This window comes from Leopardus geoffroyi, chromosome B1, assembly GCF_018350155.1.
Source record: "Leopardus geoffroyi isolate Oge1 chromosome B1, O.geoffroyi_Oge1_pat1.0, whole genome shotgun sequence".
Lineage (NCBI taxonomy): Eukaryota > Metazoa > Chordata > Mammalia > Carnivora > Felidae > Leopardus > Leopardus geoffroyi.
Window position 1 is genome coordinate 195,883,657 of NC_059327.1, and position 19,095 is coordinate 195,902,751.

Consider the following 19,095-nt stretch of genomic DNA (forward strand, 5'->3'; position numbering starts at 1 on the left):
AAAAAAATTATCTGCAGCCACTTATGAAAATGAACAATGTCTAGATTTTCCCCAAATTTTGAGCGTGCCAGGTTAAACAAGATACATCTCACTGAAAAAAAAAAAAAAAGTCTAATTCATAGTCATTTAATTTGTTGTTAAGCCTATTTGTTATATTTCCCAGAAACTGAAAAAGTGGAACAATAAGGACTAGATACACAAATCCTTTGGCAAGTCGGGTGGCTTTCAATTCTTTGCTTTCAACAAAATTGAAGGAGGCTGAATTGAGTAAGCGAACTCATAAGTCATCAACTCTAATTTTTTGAGATCAAGAATTGAGTGACATTGCTATAGTAAGACTCCATTCACAGGTATGTACTTGTTTATATGAACACGGTTTTTCAGGGCGTAGAGCTATAAAAACTAGAAATAACAACAGAAGTCATGCTCAGCCTTTCTCCTTCCAACAATGAAGCCTATTCATCCACAGACAAATGAATTTGTAAAAGCAACAGTATCCGCTTAACCAAGATGTATTTTCCAATAAATTTTGCATTCTACTAAACAATTACGAAAATTTGTTAATACTTATTTCACTTTGTGTACTAATAATTTTAAAAAATAGATTAGTCTAGAATCGGTTGATTTGCTTGCTGTGTAACCTTAGGCAATTTACTTAACGTCTCAAGGGCCTCCGTTTCCTGATTTGCAGACCGATGACAGTACTAAGACCTAGTAGCTTAGTGTCGTTCCAAAGACTGAACTAATTAATGCATATAAGAAGCTTTCAGGGCCATGCGGGGCACACAGTGCTGCATGAGAGCTACAGGAGCGTTACCTGTTCCTATCAAAGTAATCCATAACAAACCGTTAAAACTAAAAGCCTGGGGGCTTGCCTTCACGGGCAGGAAGGTGCTGTTGGGATGGAGCGAGTTCCAGACCACGGGCACATTCGGAGTAAGAGGGGGGACGCCCACGGAAAAACCGGAGGGAGAGAGGGGAAGAAAGACAGGAGGCGGCTGGAGCTACCTGCTTGGAAGAAAACTGGGCCGGATCGTAGGCTGAGCGAAGACGGTTGGGAGAGTTTAGAGAAGCACTTCCACCTACGGTTCGCATTATAAACGACTATGGATCTCGACTGCTCCGTGCAAGAGAAGCAAGGGCGTCAGGCCTAAATGCCACCGCGCAGGGAACCCGGCCGGCGCCGCGCGGGCGCCCAGTCGGCCCCCTGGCCCGGAGAGTCGCGTGGCTCGCACGCCCGACCACCCCGGATTCCTGACCTTGGTCTTTGGCCCCGACGCCGCGGCTCGCAGCGCCTGGTCGCCGCCGCTTCCGCCGCAAGCGCGCCTCGCGAGGGCGCCCGCGGACGGCCGAAACTGGCCCCTCGCGGCTCCCGTCGCCAAGCCTCCGTTGCTATTGTCACCTCCTTTTCCTCTCTTCCCCTGGTTCCCTTTCACTTCCGGGGTTGCTCTGGATCCGCTGGTTCCGTAACAACATCCCGTTGGCTTCCCTCAGGCGGCGGGACCGGTGCAGCCGCCGCCTCCCAGGAGCGCCCGCCCGCCCGGGCCCGCGCCTTCCCCGGCCCAGGCCTCCATGGCCACCAACCCGCAGCCGCAGCCGCCTCCTCCGGCGCCGCCGCCTCCCCCGCCGCAGCCGCAGCCGCCGCCGCCGCCGCCGGGCCCCGGGGCTGGCCCGGGTGCGGCGGGCGGCGCGGGGGCCGGCGCCGGGGACCCGCAGCTCGTGGCCATGATCGTGAACCACCTCAAGAGCCAGGGGCTCTTCGACCAGTTCCGCAGGGACTGCCTGGCCGACGTGGACACCAAGGTTCGGGGCGCACGGGGGCTGCGGGGGCAGGGCGAAGGGGAGGACCCCGAGGGCGGCCCTCTCGGGCAGTGTCCCGCACTCGTCCGTCGGCCGGCTGCGCCTCGACTTCCCCAGCTGGGGCCCCTGCTGAGCGCGCCTCTCCCTCTCCAGGTTCCCTGGGCAGCCGCTTCCTCTTTGAGCGGCTGCTAGGGGCCGGGCACTGTGCGAGGCTCGGTGCGTTCATTCATTCGCCGATCCTTTCGTTCGTTTAACGGGCTCGTGTTAATCACCTGCCCTGCTTAGACGCGGGGAGTATGGTGGTGAGCAAGACTAAGTCATGGTTCTTCGGGAGACTCGTCTGGAAACACTAATGCTAACAGGGCTTTCGTCTCTGGTCTTTTTTTTTTTTTTTTTTTTCGTGGTTTACTTTGTATCCAAGTTATTTTTGCGTGCTCTCTTGAAGATTTTGGGGCGGGAAGGTTCATGTCTGTGTCCTTTGGAGGAATCCAGTGGTAATGAATCAAATTATTAGCATTGTGCATTGCTGGTCACTGTGTGCGTGGGTGCAGAGGTAAGGAGACAGAGCCGGACGGTGGAAAGGTGGGCTAGAGAGACTGAGACTCTTGTTTCCACCGCTGACTGCCTGATTAAGGTGGCTCAGGCCAAGTCACTTCTCTGAAGTGACAAGGGGCAGGGGGATAGGGAGAACCAAGCCATTCAGTGAGGAAAGGTTGGAGGAGAGGTGACAGCAGGTATTGAAGTGGAAGAAGGACAGGAAAGAAGAGAGTTCTGGAGAGTAATGGGAAAGAGGGGAAAGGTCAGCAAGGTGCTTCCTTGTATGCAAAGAGTTAGGGGCTGGGAAGGGGAAGGATTTTGTACCAAATGTCAGAGTGAAAGGGGGTGGTAGCGGGAATGAGTACACTTTGCTGATTCTGCAAAGAATGAGCAGTGGACAACCAGGATAGAGCAATCAGTGAGGAGGATGGAACACAGAGCCTGGAATTCGGGAAATGATTGAAGCAGGAAGCTTCAGTTGGAAACAATTAGGAAATTGGGGTATTTGGCTTATATCTGGTTGGGTCCCTCAGATTGGAGTTTGCACGGGGTGAGGGTTTTCTCAACACATTCCTCACATTTTCTGAGGAACCTCATGTCTTTGAGACAAGGAGTGTTTGCATCCTTACACGGATTTTTCCTTGTGACTCTGTCCACCAGGATTTGATGGAAACTGCACACGATTCTGCTGTCTTCCCTGGGAAAACCCTCTGGAGAATCTGGGGATCTCTGATCCACCACGTGGACCAGAAGTAGAATGTGCTTTTTCGGGGTGTTGGGGTTTTTACACCACAGAGAATTCAAGATACTTGGAGATGTTCATCTGTGTAGGAAGTATATAGTTTTCTCACTTTGTTTTAGGGAATATGCACAGCCATCTTTTTGAAAATAATGTCTGTTGCCCTTTTTTAAAAAAAAAAAAAAAAATGGGAGATGAGACAGATCCAGGTACGTGTTATGTAGATGACGCTGGTTATTTGTATCGGGCAAATAGAGATTTCACTCTGCTGTTCTGAGAAACCACATCTCTATGTTACCCTTGCGCAGGCACATTGGAAACGTGAATATGCTAAAGGGGGCGCTGCAACACCTAAGGCTCAAATTTTTCTTCATCCCCCATCCCCACTAAATGTTATTGTTACGTGTTTGTAATGCCCCTGCCAGATCCTCTCAAAGTGGAGCCTGAAAACCTTTCTTGGTGGGAAGGAAGGGAGGGCGGTTGCTTGGACAATCTAATGAAGGCAGGACCTTCTCCCAAGAAAAAATGTACCTGTGCATATTAAAGTGAAACTTTCGTCATTCGGAAACGGTCGACTGTAGGCAGTTACATGTGGCTCAACCTAATACCCAGTTGGAAGGACTTCAGGGGCCGCAGAACAAGGTCCCTTGTTTTAATGTTGGAAACTAGAGAACTGAAATAATACCCCTTCCCTGACGGAAAAGTATGCCTGTGTGCAGCGGAAATTCTTTCCTCACCCCTCCTGTGCTTGCTTTCTCCCTCTGTCTTCACTCCTGATGCCTCCCCTCCTCTCTTTTTCCTCCTTGTCTTCTACCTCTGTGCCTCCTGGTTCTGGTTCTCTTTCCTCTTTCCCCCATGAGTGTCTCCCTCTTCCTGTTCCTTAGCTTTACTAATGATTATGCAGATTTTAATCTGATTTAAAGTGTTTCTTCTTGTTGTGTAGCATTTTATATCCTTTTTCATATATATGTATATATATATACATACATATGACAAGTTTGAAAGTCTCAAAAATCCTACAGAAGCCAAGGTTTTCTTTTGAGCCTAACATTCCTCTCCATGTGATAAGTGGGTCAGAGTAGACGTAAGATCCCCTGTTCATGCAAAGGAGCATCACTTTTAGGGAACCGTTGAATCTCCTCTGTAAGAACAACTTGTAATTGAGACCATTTGTGGTATGGTGCTTTTGATAATTGAACCCTGAAGACTGACCTGCTTTATGTCAAACTCTGACCTGCAGTACAGAATCTATAGGGTTATAGCAGTAACTGGCTTGTCAGTCACATGCATATTTAAGAATCAAGACATTTGACACCTATCAGGAGCTCTCCAAGAGCAAAGCCACCCTCCAGCCCAGTGTGGTTAAAGCAAGATGAGAAGTACGAAAGTCCGCTGGCATTCCCGCGGGCCAGAAAACCCTCCAGACTGCCCTGGGGTTATTGATGGCCTCTAACCAACCAAGAGAGGGATCTGACCTTAGCAAACCAATCAGCCCTCCTACCCAAAGAATGAGAACCTTAGTCATCCCAAGATCTAACTAAGGCTGAGGCTCCTCTGCTGTAGATTACTAGTTCTCAGATCCCTGCCGTTTCTGACCCCTTGGCTCTGAGGTCACCCTGGAGAGTGTGAAGAGGGAAGATCAAGAGAGGCCTGTCCTTCTGTCCCAGGCAGAGAACTCACCAACCAAATAAATATGGCACCTTTCTCCCCAGGTAATAAAGGCCAAGTTTTGTATACTTTCTCGGTTACAAGTGGCTCCTGGTCACTGTGACTATTGCCTCTTTTTTTTTTTTTTTTTTTTTTTTTTCTTTTTAGATTTGAAAGGAATATTGAAGACAGAGTATATAAACTTACTCACCCAACACATATTCATTATGTACAAAGCACTGTTCAGATGCCAGGATACAGCAGTGAACAAAACCTCCCTGCTTTTATGGAGCTTGCATCCCAGCAGCGAAAAGCAGACAGGGGATAACGTGTAATAGGTTCTGTGGAAGAAATAAAGCAGGGTGAGGTTGGGAAGGGTTGCTGATTCGTTTTCAGTAAGTTGTCCGGGGAAGATTTCGAGAAGGTGTTACTTGAGCCGTCACTGAAGGAGCCAAAGAGACCATCCAGCCAGCTGTGTGGGGCTCAGTGCTCTAAGTAGAGACCACAGCCAGTGGGAAGGCCTGAGGCAGGACCTGGTGAGGGAGAAAGTGACAGAAGGTGAGATAGGAGTGGCCCTCCGTCCCCCCTCCCTTCATGGATCTGGCAGGCCTTGGACGCCATGGTAAGAAACTGGCTTTTACTGGAGCTGAGAAGCCATTGGCACCTTCTGAGCCTAAGGACGTGGTCTGACTCCCCTTTTAGATGGGTCGGGTTTAGGTGTGTAATTATTAAGGGTGTCCCCTTCACACTCCGTCATGATGTGGTTTGGACAATAAATATATGATGACCCTAATTTTGGAAGATTAACCCGAGCCACTGTGTGAAAAATAGACTTCAGGTGGGCAAGTGGTCAGAAGTAAGGAGATGGGTTGGGAATCGAGAGAGATGAGAGCACCTTGGACCAGAGGGGTGGCGGTAAAGGGGGTGGAAAGTGGTCAGATTCTGAGTGTATTTTGATGCTGCTGTGGACAGAATTTGCCAAAGGTTTGGAGGTGGGGTGGAAGAGAAAGGGAGGAGTCAAGGATGACTCCAAGGCTTTTGAGCAGAGCACTGGAAAAGGAAGAAAAGAGGAAAAGGAAAGCTTCTCAGAGGAGTAATGGGATCCAAACTATTGCTGAAGTCACTAGGCTTTTTACTGAAAGGAGAATGTGGCAACAAGGAGACTTACCTGTTGTAGTTCAGATTGGAGCTGTTTGGGGCAGCAAGAGTGCTGAATGCTTTGTGATGATGTTTGAGTCCAGTGGTTCTGGGATTGGGGCATACTGGAGACAAGAGTTATGTTTTAGAGTCAGTGGGGAGAAAGAATTCGTTTTAGTTCACGTTGATTTTGGATAAATGGAGAGGGATGTGAGACGGGACCCTGAGTGTTTCTTGTAGGACAGGAAATAGGAATCAGGAAAAGTCTGGAAATTGGGAGGGATGAGGGGGCATCACAAAGGGATGAAGTCTTATCATCTGTGCCTGAGATAGGTATCTGGCCATCTCCGCGGACAGCTACTTTTTTAATTGCTTATCTGCCAAGCAGTGTGAGAAGCTATGTGGAAACAAAGATGAAGGGAATGTGAGGACCCGGCTTCCTCTTCAGTGGAGAGATAAATACCCCCCTCCCCAAAATACAGTACAGGGCAAGCATTGTTGGAAAGGGGGTATGTACACAGGATGGGAGGAACATGGGGGAAAGCCAGGGGTGACATCACAGATGAGGGTGAGCTCTGAAGGCGAGAAGTTTGCCAAATAGAGAGTAGAGGGAATGGTAGGTACAGAAGATTGAAGGCGTGAGAATGTTTCACTGGACTACGGGCTTTGAAGGGTAAGGTTAGGAGCCACAAACAGCAGATGAAGCCGTATGGCCATTCAGGGACTCTCACTCCACTACATGAAAAGCCACGTGACAGACCGCGAGTGGTGGGGGCTGGGGGGCAGGCTCTAGGAAGGAGGGGTGCAGTCCTGATAGGGTGGTCAAGCACTCCTAGGCATGTCCTTTTAAGAAGTGACATGCGGGGATGGCACAGTCACTTAAGCTTCCGACTCTTGATGTTGGCTCAGGTCACGATCTCACGGTTCTCTCGCGGGTTGCGAGTTGGAGCCCAGCATCGGGCTCTGCGCTGACAGTGGAGCCTGCTTGGGATTCTCTGTCTTCCTCTCTCTGCCCCTCCCCTGTTCTCTCTCTCTCTCTCTTTTTCTCTTTCTCAAAAATAAACTTAAAAAAAAAAAAGTGACATACTATGTGTTCTCTCTCCTGCTTCCCTTAACTTAGGGGTTCTCAGCCTCAGCACCGTTGACATTCTGGGCTGGAACGTCCTTTGTTGTTCGGGTTCCCTCTGCACTCTAGGGCACTCAGCGGCATCCCTGCCCTCAACGCACAAGATGCCAGTGGCAGCTCCCTGAGTTGTGGCCACCAAAACTGTCTCCAGACATTGTCTAAAGTGCCCTGGGGTGGGGGTGGTGGAGGCAGAATCGCTTCTGGTTGAGGACCACCGCTTACGTTAGATCGAATGCCTGCTTGCAGTGTTGGTTCAGCCCGTTTCCACTCCCCCGGTACACATCTTCATCACTGTAGTTACCGCCTCCTTTCCGAAGTATATCGTGTGTCTCTTTAGTCTCTCCCTGTCGGAAGATTACTGGGCAGAAAGCTCAGCCATAGCATATCCCTCTGCTCACGTGCAGTAAGTTCCTGTCCTCAACCCCATAATCCCAGATGTCTACACATCTGGGATGCCCTCCAGCCCGTGGCCGCAGGCTGTCTGCAACCTCGTATCTCTGCTTTTTTATATTCTCTTCCCCCACCAACTTGGAGGCTCCCAGATGCTCCTGACCCCACATTTTCTCATCCACTTGCACTGCTTCTATTGTTGGCTGTATGTGCAAGTTCTCCGTCTCCAATGACCAGCTGCTTTGTGAAACTCGGAGGGTCCAACTCAAATGCCACATCCTCAGCAAAGACTTATTCCTCTGCTCCCCTCCCTTTCTTGGCTCCAGATCATCTGAAGCTAATCTAACCCAGATAGTTACTTGTATCTGATTTTTGAGTCCTTTGTCTACAGATGAGAGGTATGTCTTTCTTCTTTGTGTCCTCCTGTCTCCAAACATTTTGGCTTGGACAAAATAAGCAGTATTTGCATGTCTCAGTTATCCTGAAGCAGGAAGGTCCTAAGCTGAGAAACCTTGTGGCCACATTGATGCTGTAATCTAAAAAACGTTAACACTGTTAAGCATCCTCAAATTCCTGAGACTTAGAAATATTGATATTATGTAACACTTGTGATTTTTAACATTTGTCTTTCCCCCCCCCCCCCTTCCCAGCCTGCCTATCAGAACCTGAGACAACGGGTTGACAGCTTTGTTGCGAACCACTTGGCAACTCATACATGGAGTCCTCACCTCAATAAGAACCAGCTGAGAAACAACATTAGACAGCAGGTGCTCAAGTAAGTCTTCCAGACCCAGAGTCCCTAGGCAGGCTTGAAGGCGTCAGTCTGCTCTGTGGAAGGCAGAGACCATTTTGTGGAAGCTAGATGTCGTTTTATCACGTCTGGTTGGCTGTTTCGAGGATGACGCAGTGCAGTTTTAGAGGGGGCTCAAATCGCTCCACATTTCCCCATGAATTTTAGCAGTCTGACTTCTGCAGACCTTTGGAAATACCTGAAGGACCAGGATGCCAATGTGACTCCAGAAACAAAATACTAGGGTATAATGTTAATTGCTGGTAAGTGCCAGAATATCCCATAAAGATCAGGCTTTATTATTCTGCTTTGATAAGTAAAAAAGGCATTCTAGATCACGGCAGTTAAAATAATTTCCCCTAATTTGAGGCCATGTCTCCTGTCTTCTAATACGACTCCCCTCTTTTTTTTTTTTTTCTTTTGCACTTTACTGTGACTTTTAAGTCTGCTTCTTAGTGATGATATAGCCAAAAAAAAAAAAAAAAAAAAAAGCAGGAAAGTGTGTTTGGACCTGTCAGAGCCATTTTGGGTAAGATAAAGAGAATGAGAAGAGCTGGAGTGTTTAGAGGGACCTTTAAAAAAAATCATATTTGTTCCCAGAAAAGCAGATTTACAATACCATCTTGTTCTTGAATATAAATATTTGCCAAGACAGGAAGACCCGGACCTCGTATCCCTGCGTCACCCTCCCCGCGGAAGGGGTGACTGAGTTATTTAAAGAGTGCCCAGTCTTCCTTTCTTGACAAATATTTACGTTCAAGCTCATCTTTTAGAATGAAATGTGACTCTTAAACAGTTAAACAAATTCATCTTCTACCTCCCACCTCTTCAAACCCCCTAACCGGGTAGGAACCCTGCAAGCCTGCCTGGTGTGCAGGCCCCGGGGAAGCCCCACAAACAAAGCTTCACACTCTGACTCAAAGACCCATTTAGCCACACGTAATACTAGACACCTGGAACCTGGGGGCCCTGACTGTCTCCTACTGAATAAGAGACGAGGGAAATTTAACAATAGCTTTGTTGTCTGCATTTTAAAGGATGTTTGCGAAACCTGTAAAACAGTCCCCGAGAGGTCAAAAGACGCCAGGGAAAGCTGCAGAGTTAATACCTGATGGGAAAAGCCAAAGACTTTCCTGAAAACCCGAGGGTCTGTGGCTGCCGACATTTCCAGGCTTTTCTGACCAGGAGCCGGAATAGCAGGGGGTGGGGGTGGGGCAAACCTCGGGGCAAGGTCGGGGCCTGCCCTCGCTTCTACAGAACACTCCCGATTACAGAGGGTGGAGCTGCCCCCCCTTTTCAAACCAGCCATTACATCCCTTCGAAAGCATAGAGTTTTTACTGGGGGGGTGTGGGGGAGGTGCATTCTTTTTTTTCATACGTTGAGCGACCGAAGTCATAGGCAGATTTCCTGGCATTGTATTTACCCCTCAGCATGCAAAACCTATCAAGGAGGGAAGCAGTCCTTCATTCTTTTCTCACCCCTGTAAAATGGAAAGCACTTAACAATTCTTAACAGCCCCCTTATAAGACACTTTCACAGAATCATGCTTAGTGAGGGGTTGCTGTACATTGCAGTGAAGGGTTCTTGTGACCACCAGCCTGGGTCTTGGGAACTATCTTCTAGAGACACTTAAATTTCTTTTTTTAATGTTTATTCAGTTTTGGCGACAGAGAGAGAGACAGAGACAGAGCGCACGCAAGCAGGGGAGGAGCAGAGAGAGAGGGAGACACAGAATCTGAAGCAGGCTTCGGGCTCTGAGCCGTCAGCACAGATCCCGACGCGGGGCTCGAACTCACAAGCCCTGAATTGTGACCTGAGCCGAAGTCTGGCGCTTAACCGACTGAGCCACCCACGCGCCTGTCTTCCAGAGACATTTTATAACAGGACAAACAGCTTCCCTTGGATAATTCAGGAATTGCTCTTCTTAGACTAACATCTGTAAATTCTCTGCTAGCTATGTTATTTATTATTTTTTTAAAAATGTTTATTTGAGAGAGAAAGAGAGCATGAGCTGGGGAAGGGCAGAGAGAGAGGGAGAGAGGGAATCCCAAGCAGGCTCCACACTGTCAGCACAGAGCCCGAAGCAGGGCTCGAACTCACAAACTGTGAGATCATGACCTGAGCCGAAATCAAGAGTCAGATGCTCAACCAGCGAAACCACCCAGATGCCCCATTAATTAAAATATTCTCTTACCGAGTAAAGTTACATATCACTTGAGTATATCATTTTCAAGCTTCCTTAAGGAAAGATACCACAGTATTTAGTTGTCCAGCTATTGTTGTAGAGAGGGACCAGCCCCTATACATACAATTTCAAACAGTTTTTCCTACGAAGACTTTGAGAAATATTCAATTGACCATTAGCCTGAACCGTCTACAATTTCCCATTTTTGTAGGACAAAAATACGGCAATTTCAAATGGTTCAACTTAATCTTCAGACTCAGTGGTATTTTTTTTTTTTCTCTTTTTTTTTTTTTTTTTAATTTTTTTTTTTAATGTTTTATTCATTTTTGAGACAGAGAGAGACAGAGCATGAACGGGGGAGGGGCAGAGAGAGAGGGAGACACAGAATCGGAAGCAGGCTCCAGGCTCTGAGCCATCAGCCCAGAGCCCGACGCGGGGCTCGAACTCACGGACCGTGAGATCGTGACCTGGCTGAAGTCGGACGCTTAACCGACTGCGCCACCCAGGCGCCCCCAGTGGTATTTTTTTTAATGTTTATTTATTTTGAGAGATTGCGAGTGGGAGAGGGGCAGAGAGAGAGAGAGAGAGAGAGAGAATCCCAGGCAGGCTTCATGCTCAGCGCAGAGCCCAACGTGGGGCTCGATCTCACGACCGTGACATCGTGACCTGAGCCCAAATCAAGAATCAGAAGCTTAACCCACTGAGCCACCCAGGCCCCTCTCAGTAGTGTTCTTTTTATGCATTCATTTGAACAACAGAATCTAAAATGCCAGATAGCTCTAAATAATGATCTTAACTGAACAGAATTTGAAAGGAAAAGGAAGTAGCTTTAATCAGGAAAATACTACCTACTGGCATTTCGGCTTTGCCCTTGAGTCCAAGGCTGTAGCATCTCCCTCTGGTGAGGCTGCTGTGACCACACCATACTAGAGTGGGCCCACTAAGAGCAGTGTGTTCATTAGGATGGCCCCCACTTTGATTTAAGATCAGAGCTGACCTCGCGGGAGACTAGACTGAAATAGACGAGGGCCTGGAATAGAGGCAGAGAAACATCGGCTTAGGGTGAGTGGGTTTTATTTTTTATGCTGTGCCTTTGTGGTGTGCCTGAAAACATTTTTAAGATTGCTTGTCCTTGTTTCTTTTACACCTGCTACATGTTAAAGGCACCTCTCAGATGTAACGATGTGTGCAGGATTTGCATTTTTTTTTTTTTATCTTAGAACTTTAAAAAGCAGGTTACCTACTTTGTCTGGTGTTGACTCATTTTTCTCTATGGCCCACATAAGTAGAATTATAGTATCACAAGGCTGCAAGGTACCTCAGGAAATGGAAATCAAATCCATCCTCCACTCAGAAAGAGCTGCACTCAAAAATAGCATTGCCAAGTATAAGGAGAGATGGCTCCCCGTTCTGCGGAGAGAGCCGAGGCCTAGAAGCTGGAAGAGACAGCCCCTGGCTCATCCAATACTGTCCAGAAACGTTGGCTCCTCAGGTGGTTGGTTTTGTTTTGTTTTGTTTTAGCAAGAAACGAGGTGTAAGTGCGTTTCTTAAAACAAATCCACATCCTCTTATTTTACTCACGCTTTTGTGATTTTCTGCACATTTCAGTCTGTGTCGCCCCCTTTGCTCCTCCCATCTCTTGCGTGTATATCTCTCAGCTCTTTCCTCCTCTTTGCTTCTATGGAAATCAAGGCTCAGTGGAAGCGTCTTCTCTTTGTGAAGCATTCCCAGATCACCTTAAACATATTTAATACTTCTCTATTCCCCTCTTTCCTAGAGTAGACGGTGTCTTATAGTGCCTGCCCTCTGGTATTTTAATCGTGTCTGTCTCTCCCGCCAGACCAGAAACCAGGTCTGATTTGTAACAGACCGATCCCCAGCACGGTGCCTGTTTCGGAGAAGACACTCGTAACCTGATTGTTGAATGAATAAATCATCAGTTTTTACAGCAGGAAGATAATGTAATAAAAAGAAAACGAGAAGTCTTAAGTTTTTATTTTTCTGAAGTTTGCTTTCTTTTCTTTGTTTTATAAGCTTGTTGAAATTACACTCTGTATATGTTCTTCAGTTTTCCTGGAGATTCTCATATTTCTAAAAGGCTTACATTTTTCTGCTAAAAAAAAAAATTGTGGAGTCCATAGATTTATACCCAGAACTCAGCTTTAGTGATCATTTATTCCCATATGCCCTGGCCAGTGTTGGGGTAAGGTAAGCATCACCTGGAAGTGTGGGCTCTAGATAATGTATTGTGTCTAGTTCTTTTTTTTTTTTTTAACTTTTTTTTTTTTTTTTTTTTATTGAGAGACAGAGAGAGACAGAGCATGAGAATGGGAGGGGCAGAGAGAGGAGGAGACACAGAATCTGAAGGAGGCTCCCGGCTCTGAGCTGTCAGCACAGAGCCCGACATGGGGCTGGAACTCACAAACCCAGTGGGATCATGACCTGCGCTGAAGTCAGACGTTTAACCAACTGAGCCACCCAGGCCCCCCGTATTGTGTCTAGTTCTAAAGGTGTTTTGTTTCTTGTTTTGCCTGCTTTAGCATTTCCACTAGTGACACCGCTGGTAGAAAGCATACAGACTTTCTTGCAGTGTGATCGACCTAAATGCTGCCTGGTGTGAAACTGACTCCCCATTGCCTATTCTTTCCATATATTGAGATGAGTGGATTGGGTAATTTCAGGTTGAACATATATGTGACAGGTACAATTTTATTTAAAAGCAGTTAATGTAAATCATATGAAATTGTGTTTTACCTTTCTGTAAAACTTATTTTGTGTTTCAGATCAGGAATGTTGGAGTCTGGTATCGACCGAATTATTTCTCAGGTTGTGGATCCAAAGATCAACCACACGTTCAGACCTCAGGTGGAGAAAGCTGTGCATGAGTTTTTGGCCACCCTAAACCACAAAGAGGAAGCAAGTGGCAGCACAGCCCCCGATGATGAGAAACCAGACTCTTCCGTCATTACACAAGGTGCTTTGCTTTTACTCTTGGTCAGTTCCTTTGCTTTGCTTCTTGAACTGGGTATCAAGCTAGGGATGCAATTATCAATTTTGTTCCTTGGCTGCTCTACTGAAATTGTATTTATTGCAAATATCACATTCCTCAACTGATAGAACATCTCTTTTTGAGATTAATGCAAAATGGTAGACATTTTCCTGACGTGTTGGCTGTGTGTACGTGTGTGTGTTTCAACTGAGGGAATAATTAATATAACCGAAGAGAATTAGACTATTCTCAGGTTTGCATGGTGCCTTTCCTATGACACAGTGTTAGAACAGTAGAGGATTTAGAATGTGCTCGGTGTTAGCATTGGTATCCGAAAGTCTAAAAGAATATGAATGGTCTGCACAGCATACGCGTCTTATAAAGATGAGAGCGTCTTGTAGCATCGATTCATCAGAGGGGCTTACCTTCTGCATAAGTTTTTTCTAACGCTCATCTTTCCCTCAAAGGTGTCCCAGTGCCTGGACCCAGCGCTAATGTAGCCAATGACGCCATGTCAATCTTGGAAACCATAACTTCTCTTAACCAAGAAGCTAGTGCAGCCAGAGCTTCAACAGAAACATCAAACACCAAGACCAGTGAGAGAGTGTCCAAAAAACTCCCATCTCAGCCCAGCACTGACACTAGTACCGAGAAAGAGAGAACTTCAGAGGACATGGCTGACAAAGAAAAGTCTACACCCGACTCTGCAGGGGAAGGACAGGAAACAGCCCCCAAGTCTGAAGAATTAAATGATCTCCCTTGTCCAGTTGAGGAAATTAAAAATCACACGAAAGAGAGTAATAGTTCAATTCTGCTAAATAAGGATGTTCAACAGGAAAGCATTGACCAAAAAAATAAATCAACGGACAAAGCTGAAAAGAAACCAGAGAGCAATGACAAAGGAGAAAGAAAGAAAGAAAAGAAGGAAAAGAGCGAAAAGAAGTTTGACCACCCAAAAAGGAGTGAGGACCTACAAAAAGTGAAAGAAGAAAAGCCGGCAAAGGAAAAAGAACTAGAGTGCTCCAAACTCCCGTCAGAAAAGAATAGTAATAAAGCTAAAACCATTGAAGGGACAAAAGAAGGTATATAAAAACTTGCAAAAATCTACAATAGTTTACAGATCAAAGAGTGTCAGTTGGGGAGGGGGGGTCAAATTTTTTTGACCTGTATTTAATGCAGAGTATTTTAAACGTAATTTAGGAATTGGGTGCTGAGTTTGTTCTTATAACATGACTTATCTTTTTGTTTTATTTCCTCCTCGAAGATTGCTCTTTGATAGATTCTGATGTGGATGGACTTACAGACATCACAGTTAGCTCTGTCCATACCAGTGACCTTTCATCTTTTGAAGAAGACACCGAGGAGGAAGTTGTAATGTCTGATAGCATGGAAGAAGGAGAGATTACGTCAGACGGTAAAGCATTTTACTTAATAACGCCTCTGGGAAGCTTTCTGTCGAGCATTGTTTGTATATTCACATGGCTATATCGTGAAAGACAGTGTGGTATACTGGCAAGAGCATGGGACTTTGTAGTTGGAAGATGTGTTTCTGAGTCCCAGCTCCGAGGTTGTCTGTCTGAGCAAGCTTGGTAAGTTACTCCACAAGCCTTGTTTCTCCATCCTTGAACTCCATCCCGCAGGTTTATTAGAAGATGTAGAGGAGACAGTGTATATGACGGTGCTGTGGGTGTGGGTGTCTGTGGGTTTGTATGGGCGTTGTTGGGGGAGCACAGTCCCCGAGGCTGCTCTCACTTCTGACACCATTTGCAAAGTTGAGGTCTCCAAGCCTACCCTTAGGTTTGACGATTCTCCAGGAGGACTCCTAGAACTCACTGAAAGCTTTACAGTTCATGGTTGTGGTTTATTACAGTGAAGGGACACACATTCAGATCAGCCAAGGGAAGAGGCACACAGGCCAGAGTCCACGGAGTTTCCGGAAGCCCTTCCCTGCGGGGTCACAGAGAGCATTACCTTCCTGGCATTGATGTCAGAAATATGTATATGGCTGATCGCCAACCAGGGAAGCTCACAGAAACCTTGATGTCCAAAATTTCTACTGGGGCTCCATCATGGAGACATAGCGTCAGATCTTAATCTCCAGCCCTTCCAGAGGTCAAGCTGATATGCCATGGCCCAAAGCTACTGACCCAGATCATACCGTGAGTTGATTTAGCTTGATCCAAGACCTCCAGGCAGACAAACACTTGTGTCAGACATGACATTCCACAGACTTAGAGATTACCTCCCAGAAGCTACGGGCAAGACCATACTTCTCTGTAGAGTTTGTTTTTCACCCAGCCCTTACTAAGCACTTACTGTGTTCCAGGCACTGTGTACTGTTCTGTGTCCTAGCTCCTGTAATCCTCAACAATCCTGAGAAGTAGGTCCAGGTGAGGAAAGAGAGTCACCAAGAGAAGGTGTCCTGTCTAGGGTCACGCAGCTATTGAGCTCCCGTGTCAGTTTCAACCCTGGTCTGGGCTTCTGACCAACACTTTGTGCTACTCTGTATCACGTGATTAAGTTCTGCTTACGACCTTTGTTAAAAATCAAATATTATTTGCAACTACTTGTAAGCAGCATTTTGTAAATTTGCCGTGGGCTTTTGGATAGGACACCTAGAGAGAAAATCCTAGAGGAGAAAAAGTAGAAGCTTTTAATTCCACCTCTTAATTTCAGTCCATCCCAGTTTGCATCCTTAGTATCCCCCTAAAAACGAAATGACCAGCCCAGAAAACAACATCAGGTATGCTTTTCATACCTCGTTGTGAGGTCAGTTCCGTAGGCCCTGTGTGTATGATGGATATCACTCATCCTGTGTGTACCCCACTTTCTGAAGCCTGACTAAAATTCTCATTCTAGGTGCTTTTGTGGGGCTTTCCACGTTTTTTCATGGACAGGACTAGGTTTTATATGTCTGAGATCCAAGAAGTAAGAAGGTGACTGTTTAGAGAGTACTAAGTGGTAGAAATGAAGACCTTGTTTACAGGTTTTCTACTTCACTTGCTGTGTTGTGGGAAACATACCCACCTTCGTAGGGTAGAGGGCTTTTAGTACATACTTGGTGTGGGCCAGTTATTGACTCTTGCCTCTTGCGTAGTGAGAGACTCTCAGGTGGTCATTAAAATCTCAAAATTAAAAAAAAAAATCTCAAGCCTACTTTAAAGTGTGGGTTCAAGTGAACTTGTTCAGTTTTACGTGGCAAAGCCACGTCCGTACCAAGTCTACTGACGTACTAATGAGAATTAAGTATTTGTCAGGGAACCCTGAATGGTGACAGGGTCTAATTTTTTTTTTGCCTTCTTTATGTGTGAGAAGCTCATTGGAAGAAGTAAATTTCGATATGGATGGGATGATAGCCTTTAAAAATGTTTATTTCTGATTTTTTTGCATCCTGATATTTTCCATTGGGCTGACAAATGCACTTGAACTATATCGATAACTGCTTTTGTTGCTTGATGTTGATCAAGCATGGTGTCGACTTCATTGGTAATTCACAGAAGCACTCCTCTTTCTATTGGCTTTCTTCCAGATGAGGAGAAGAACAAGCAGAACAAAACAAAAACTCAAAACAGCGACCCCAGTGAAGGAAAAGCAAAAAGTGTGCGGCATGCTTATGTTCACAAACCATATCTTTACTCAAAGTATTATAGCGACTCTGATGATGAACTTACCGTAGAACAACGACGCCAGTCTATTGTAAGTCAGATTCGATCTGTCGCTATTTTAACCTGTCACATCAGGTTGACAAACCTGGCTAGTCTGTGTGCAAGGTACTGGGCAGCAGACAGAACCATGACATGGAGGTTCTGCCTTCAGCAGCCTGTCATTTAGGCAGAACAGACATAATCGTGTGACGTAGGTGTTTGTGTCATTATGGTTAATAGTGAAAACCGGGCAACAAGTGTTTCACAGTATGGAAATGTTTGAATCAAGTGTGGATCCAGCCCATACAAAGATAGGATGTGCCGCCATTAACATAAGATTAAGAGAGAAGTGCAGGTGGGTGGTTGAGTTGGTTAAGTGTCAGACTTCAGCTCGGGTCACGATCTCGCTGCTTGTGGGTTCGAGCCCTATGTCAGGCTTTGTGCTTGGAGTCTGGAGCTTGCTTCACGTTCTGTCTCTGTCTCTCTCTGCCCCTCCCTCGCTCACGCGCTCGCTCGCTCTCTCTTTTAGAAGTAAATAAACATTAAAAAATTTTATTTCAAAAAGAGAGAAGTGCAGTCTACAAATGTCCTAGGTACAAGATGTGTCATTGGATTAACAGCTTCTTAGAGAAAAAAATTTGCTACTTTATCATAAGTGTACGTCAGTTTTAAGATGACTTATGGTTTTAGAAACATTAAAATATGGAGCTGCACATCTTAGAGCGAGGAAATGCTATTACCTACGATGGTCATTTGAAGGAGGTGGAAATGCTGATAGTTGCTTGTCTCTGAGAAGTTTGCTTCATCAGAGGTTATACCAATGCTTAGGGTTTTTGGCCCTCTAAGACTTGGAGTTCTGGCTGGAAAAGGGTGGGGGCGTAACCCACGATGACCAGATTCTTGTTTTTTTTATTTTATTTTATTTTATTTCTTTTTTTTTTTTTTTTTTTTTTTATACTTGACAGAGAGAAAGACACATCATGAGCGAGGGAGGGGCAGAGTGAGAGAGAGAGAGAGAGAGACAGAATCTGAAGCAGGCTCCAGGCTCTGAGCTGTCCACACAGAGCCCGATGTGGGGCTCAAACCCAAAAGCCATGAGATCATGACCTGAGCCAAAGTCGGATGCTCAGCCGACTGAGCCACCCAGGCGCCCCTTGTTTTTTTAACATAGGATAGCAGAAAGTCCCATGTCCAAAACCTGGGTCCCAAGAGCATAACCCACAAGTCATATTTGTTGTAGAACTAGCCTGTCTCTTGAATGTGCACTTCAGTTTCTCCTTTAAGAATAATTTAAAAATTTGAGGTGCCCGGGTGGCTCAGTCGGTTAAGCGTCTGACTTCGGCTCAGGTCGTGATCTTGCGGTTTTTGAGTTAAAGCCCCGTGTCGGACTCTATGCTGACAGCTCAGAGCCTGGAGTCTGCTTTGGATTCTGTGACTCCCTCTCTCTCTGCCTCTTCCCCGCTCACTGTCTCTCAAAAAGTAAATGAATGTTTAAAAAAAATTTTTTTTAAGAATAATTTAAAAATTATTGTACACAGGAGATTTGCCTGTGTATATGTACATTGATGTTCATATATATTTTCACAGCCAGCCTTTTAATTGAAGTAACTGGTTTATTAAACCACCATTTCCCAAAATGGTACCTTTCCTATTCCTTAAACTAATGGCAATCTGAAAGAGTAATGGAAAATTTTCTGATCTGTCTCTTCTGGTAGCTTCCAAATTATATAATGTGTATGCACCTTTGCAAAGCCCATTATTTTGTAAGAATATTTGAAGGGTAAACATACTTGTTTTCATTGTTTTTGCTTTTGCCTAATAGTTGGTCAGGATAATTGTGAATATTTTGTGGTTTTAGGCTAAAGAAAAAGAAGAGAGGCTTTTAAGAAGGCAAATTAATAGAGAGAAACTTGAAGAAAAACGAAAGCAGAAGGCAGAAAAGACAAAGTCTTCAAAAGCTAAGAGTCAAGGTATAGGAGGTGTTAACTTTAATATTTTAAATTATCTTGTATACTCCATTATTTTCTAGATATTCATATTACTTATGAGATGGTATAAAATGATCTAAATTGCATCTCAATAAAGCTGTTGTATTAAAAAAATTATTCTT

At 45.5% G+C, this 19,095-nt stretch overlaps 1 protein-coding gene and 1 long non-coding RNA gene across 3 annotated transcripts in view; one reads left to right on the forward strand and one right to left on the reverse strand.

Annotated features, from left to right (window-relative positions):
* Nucleotides 1-1,427: 1,427 nt before the first annotated feature.
* BOD1L1 (biorientation of chromosomes in cell division 1 like 1) overlaps nt 1,428-19,095 on the forward strand; it is a 53,442-nt gene continuing 35,774 nt past the window's right edge. For both annotated transcript variants that reach the window (XM_045474528.1, XM_045474530.1), the window contains exons 1-7: nt 1,428-1,803; nt 8,027-8,151; nt 13,136-13,326; nt 13,809-14,423; nt 14,606-14,755; nt 16,871-17,037; nt 18,844-18,955. In XM_045474528.1, coding sequence (XP_045330484.1) covers nt 1,573-1,803; nt 8,027-8,151; nt 13,136-13,326; nt 13,809-14,423; nt 14,606-14,755; nt 16,871-17,037; nt 18,844-18,955 — 1,591 coding nt within the window. In that variant the 5' untranslated portion in view covers nt 1,428-1,572. The remainder of the gene's footprint in view (nt 1,804-8,026; nt 8,152-13,135; nt 13,327-13,808; nt 14,424-14,605; nt 14,756-16,870; nt 17,038-18,843; nt 18,956-19,095) is intronic.
* LOC123596166 lies at nt 5,146-7,013 on the reverse strand. Its single transcript, XR_006711574.1, has 3 exons — nt 6,948-7,013; nt 5,892-5,985; nt 5,146-5,256 (listed from the first exon to the last, which is right to left on the reverse strand). It is a non-coding gene; the product is annotated as an uncharacterized LOC123596166 (long non-coding RNA).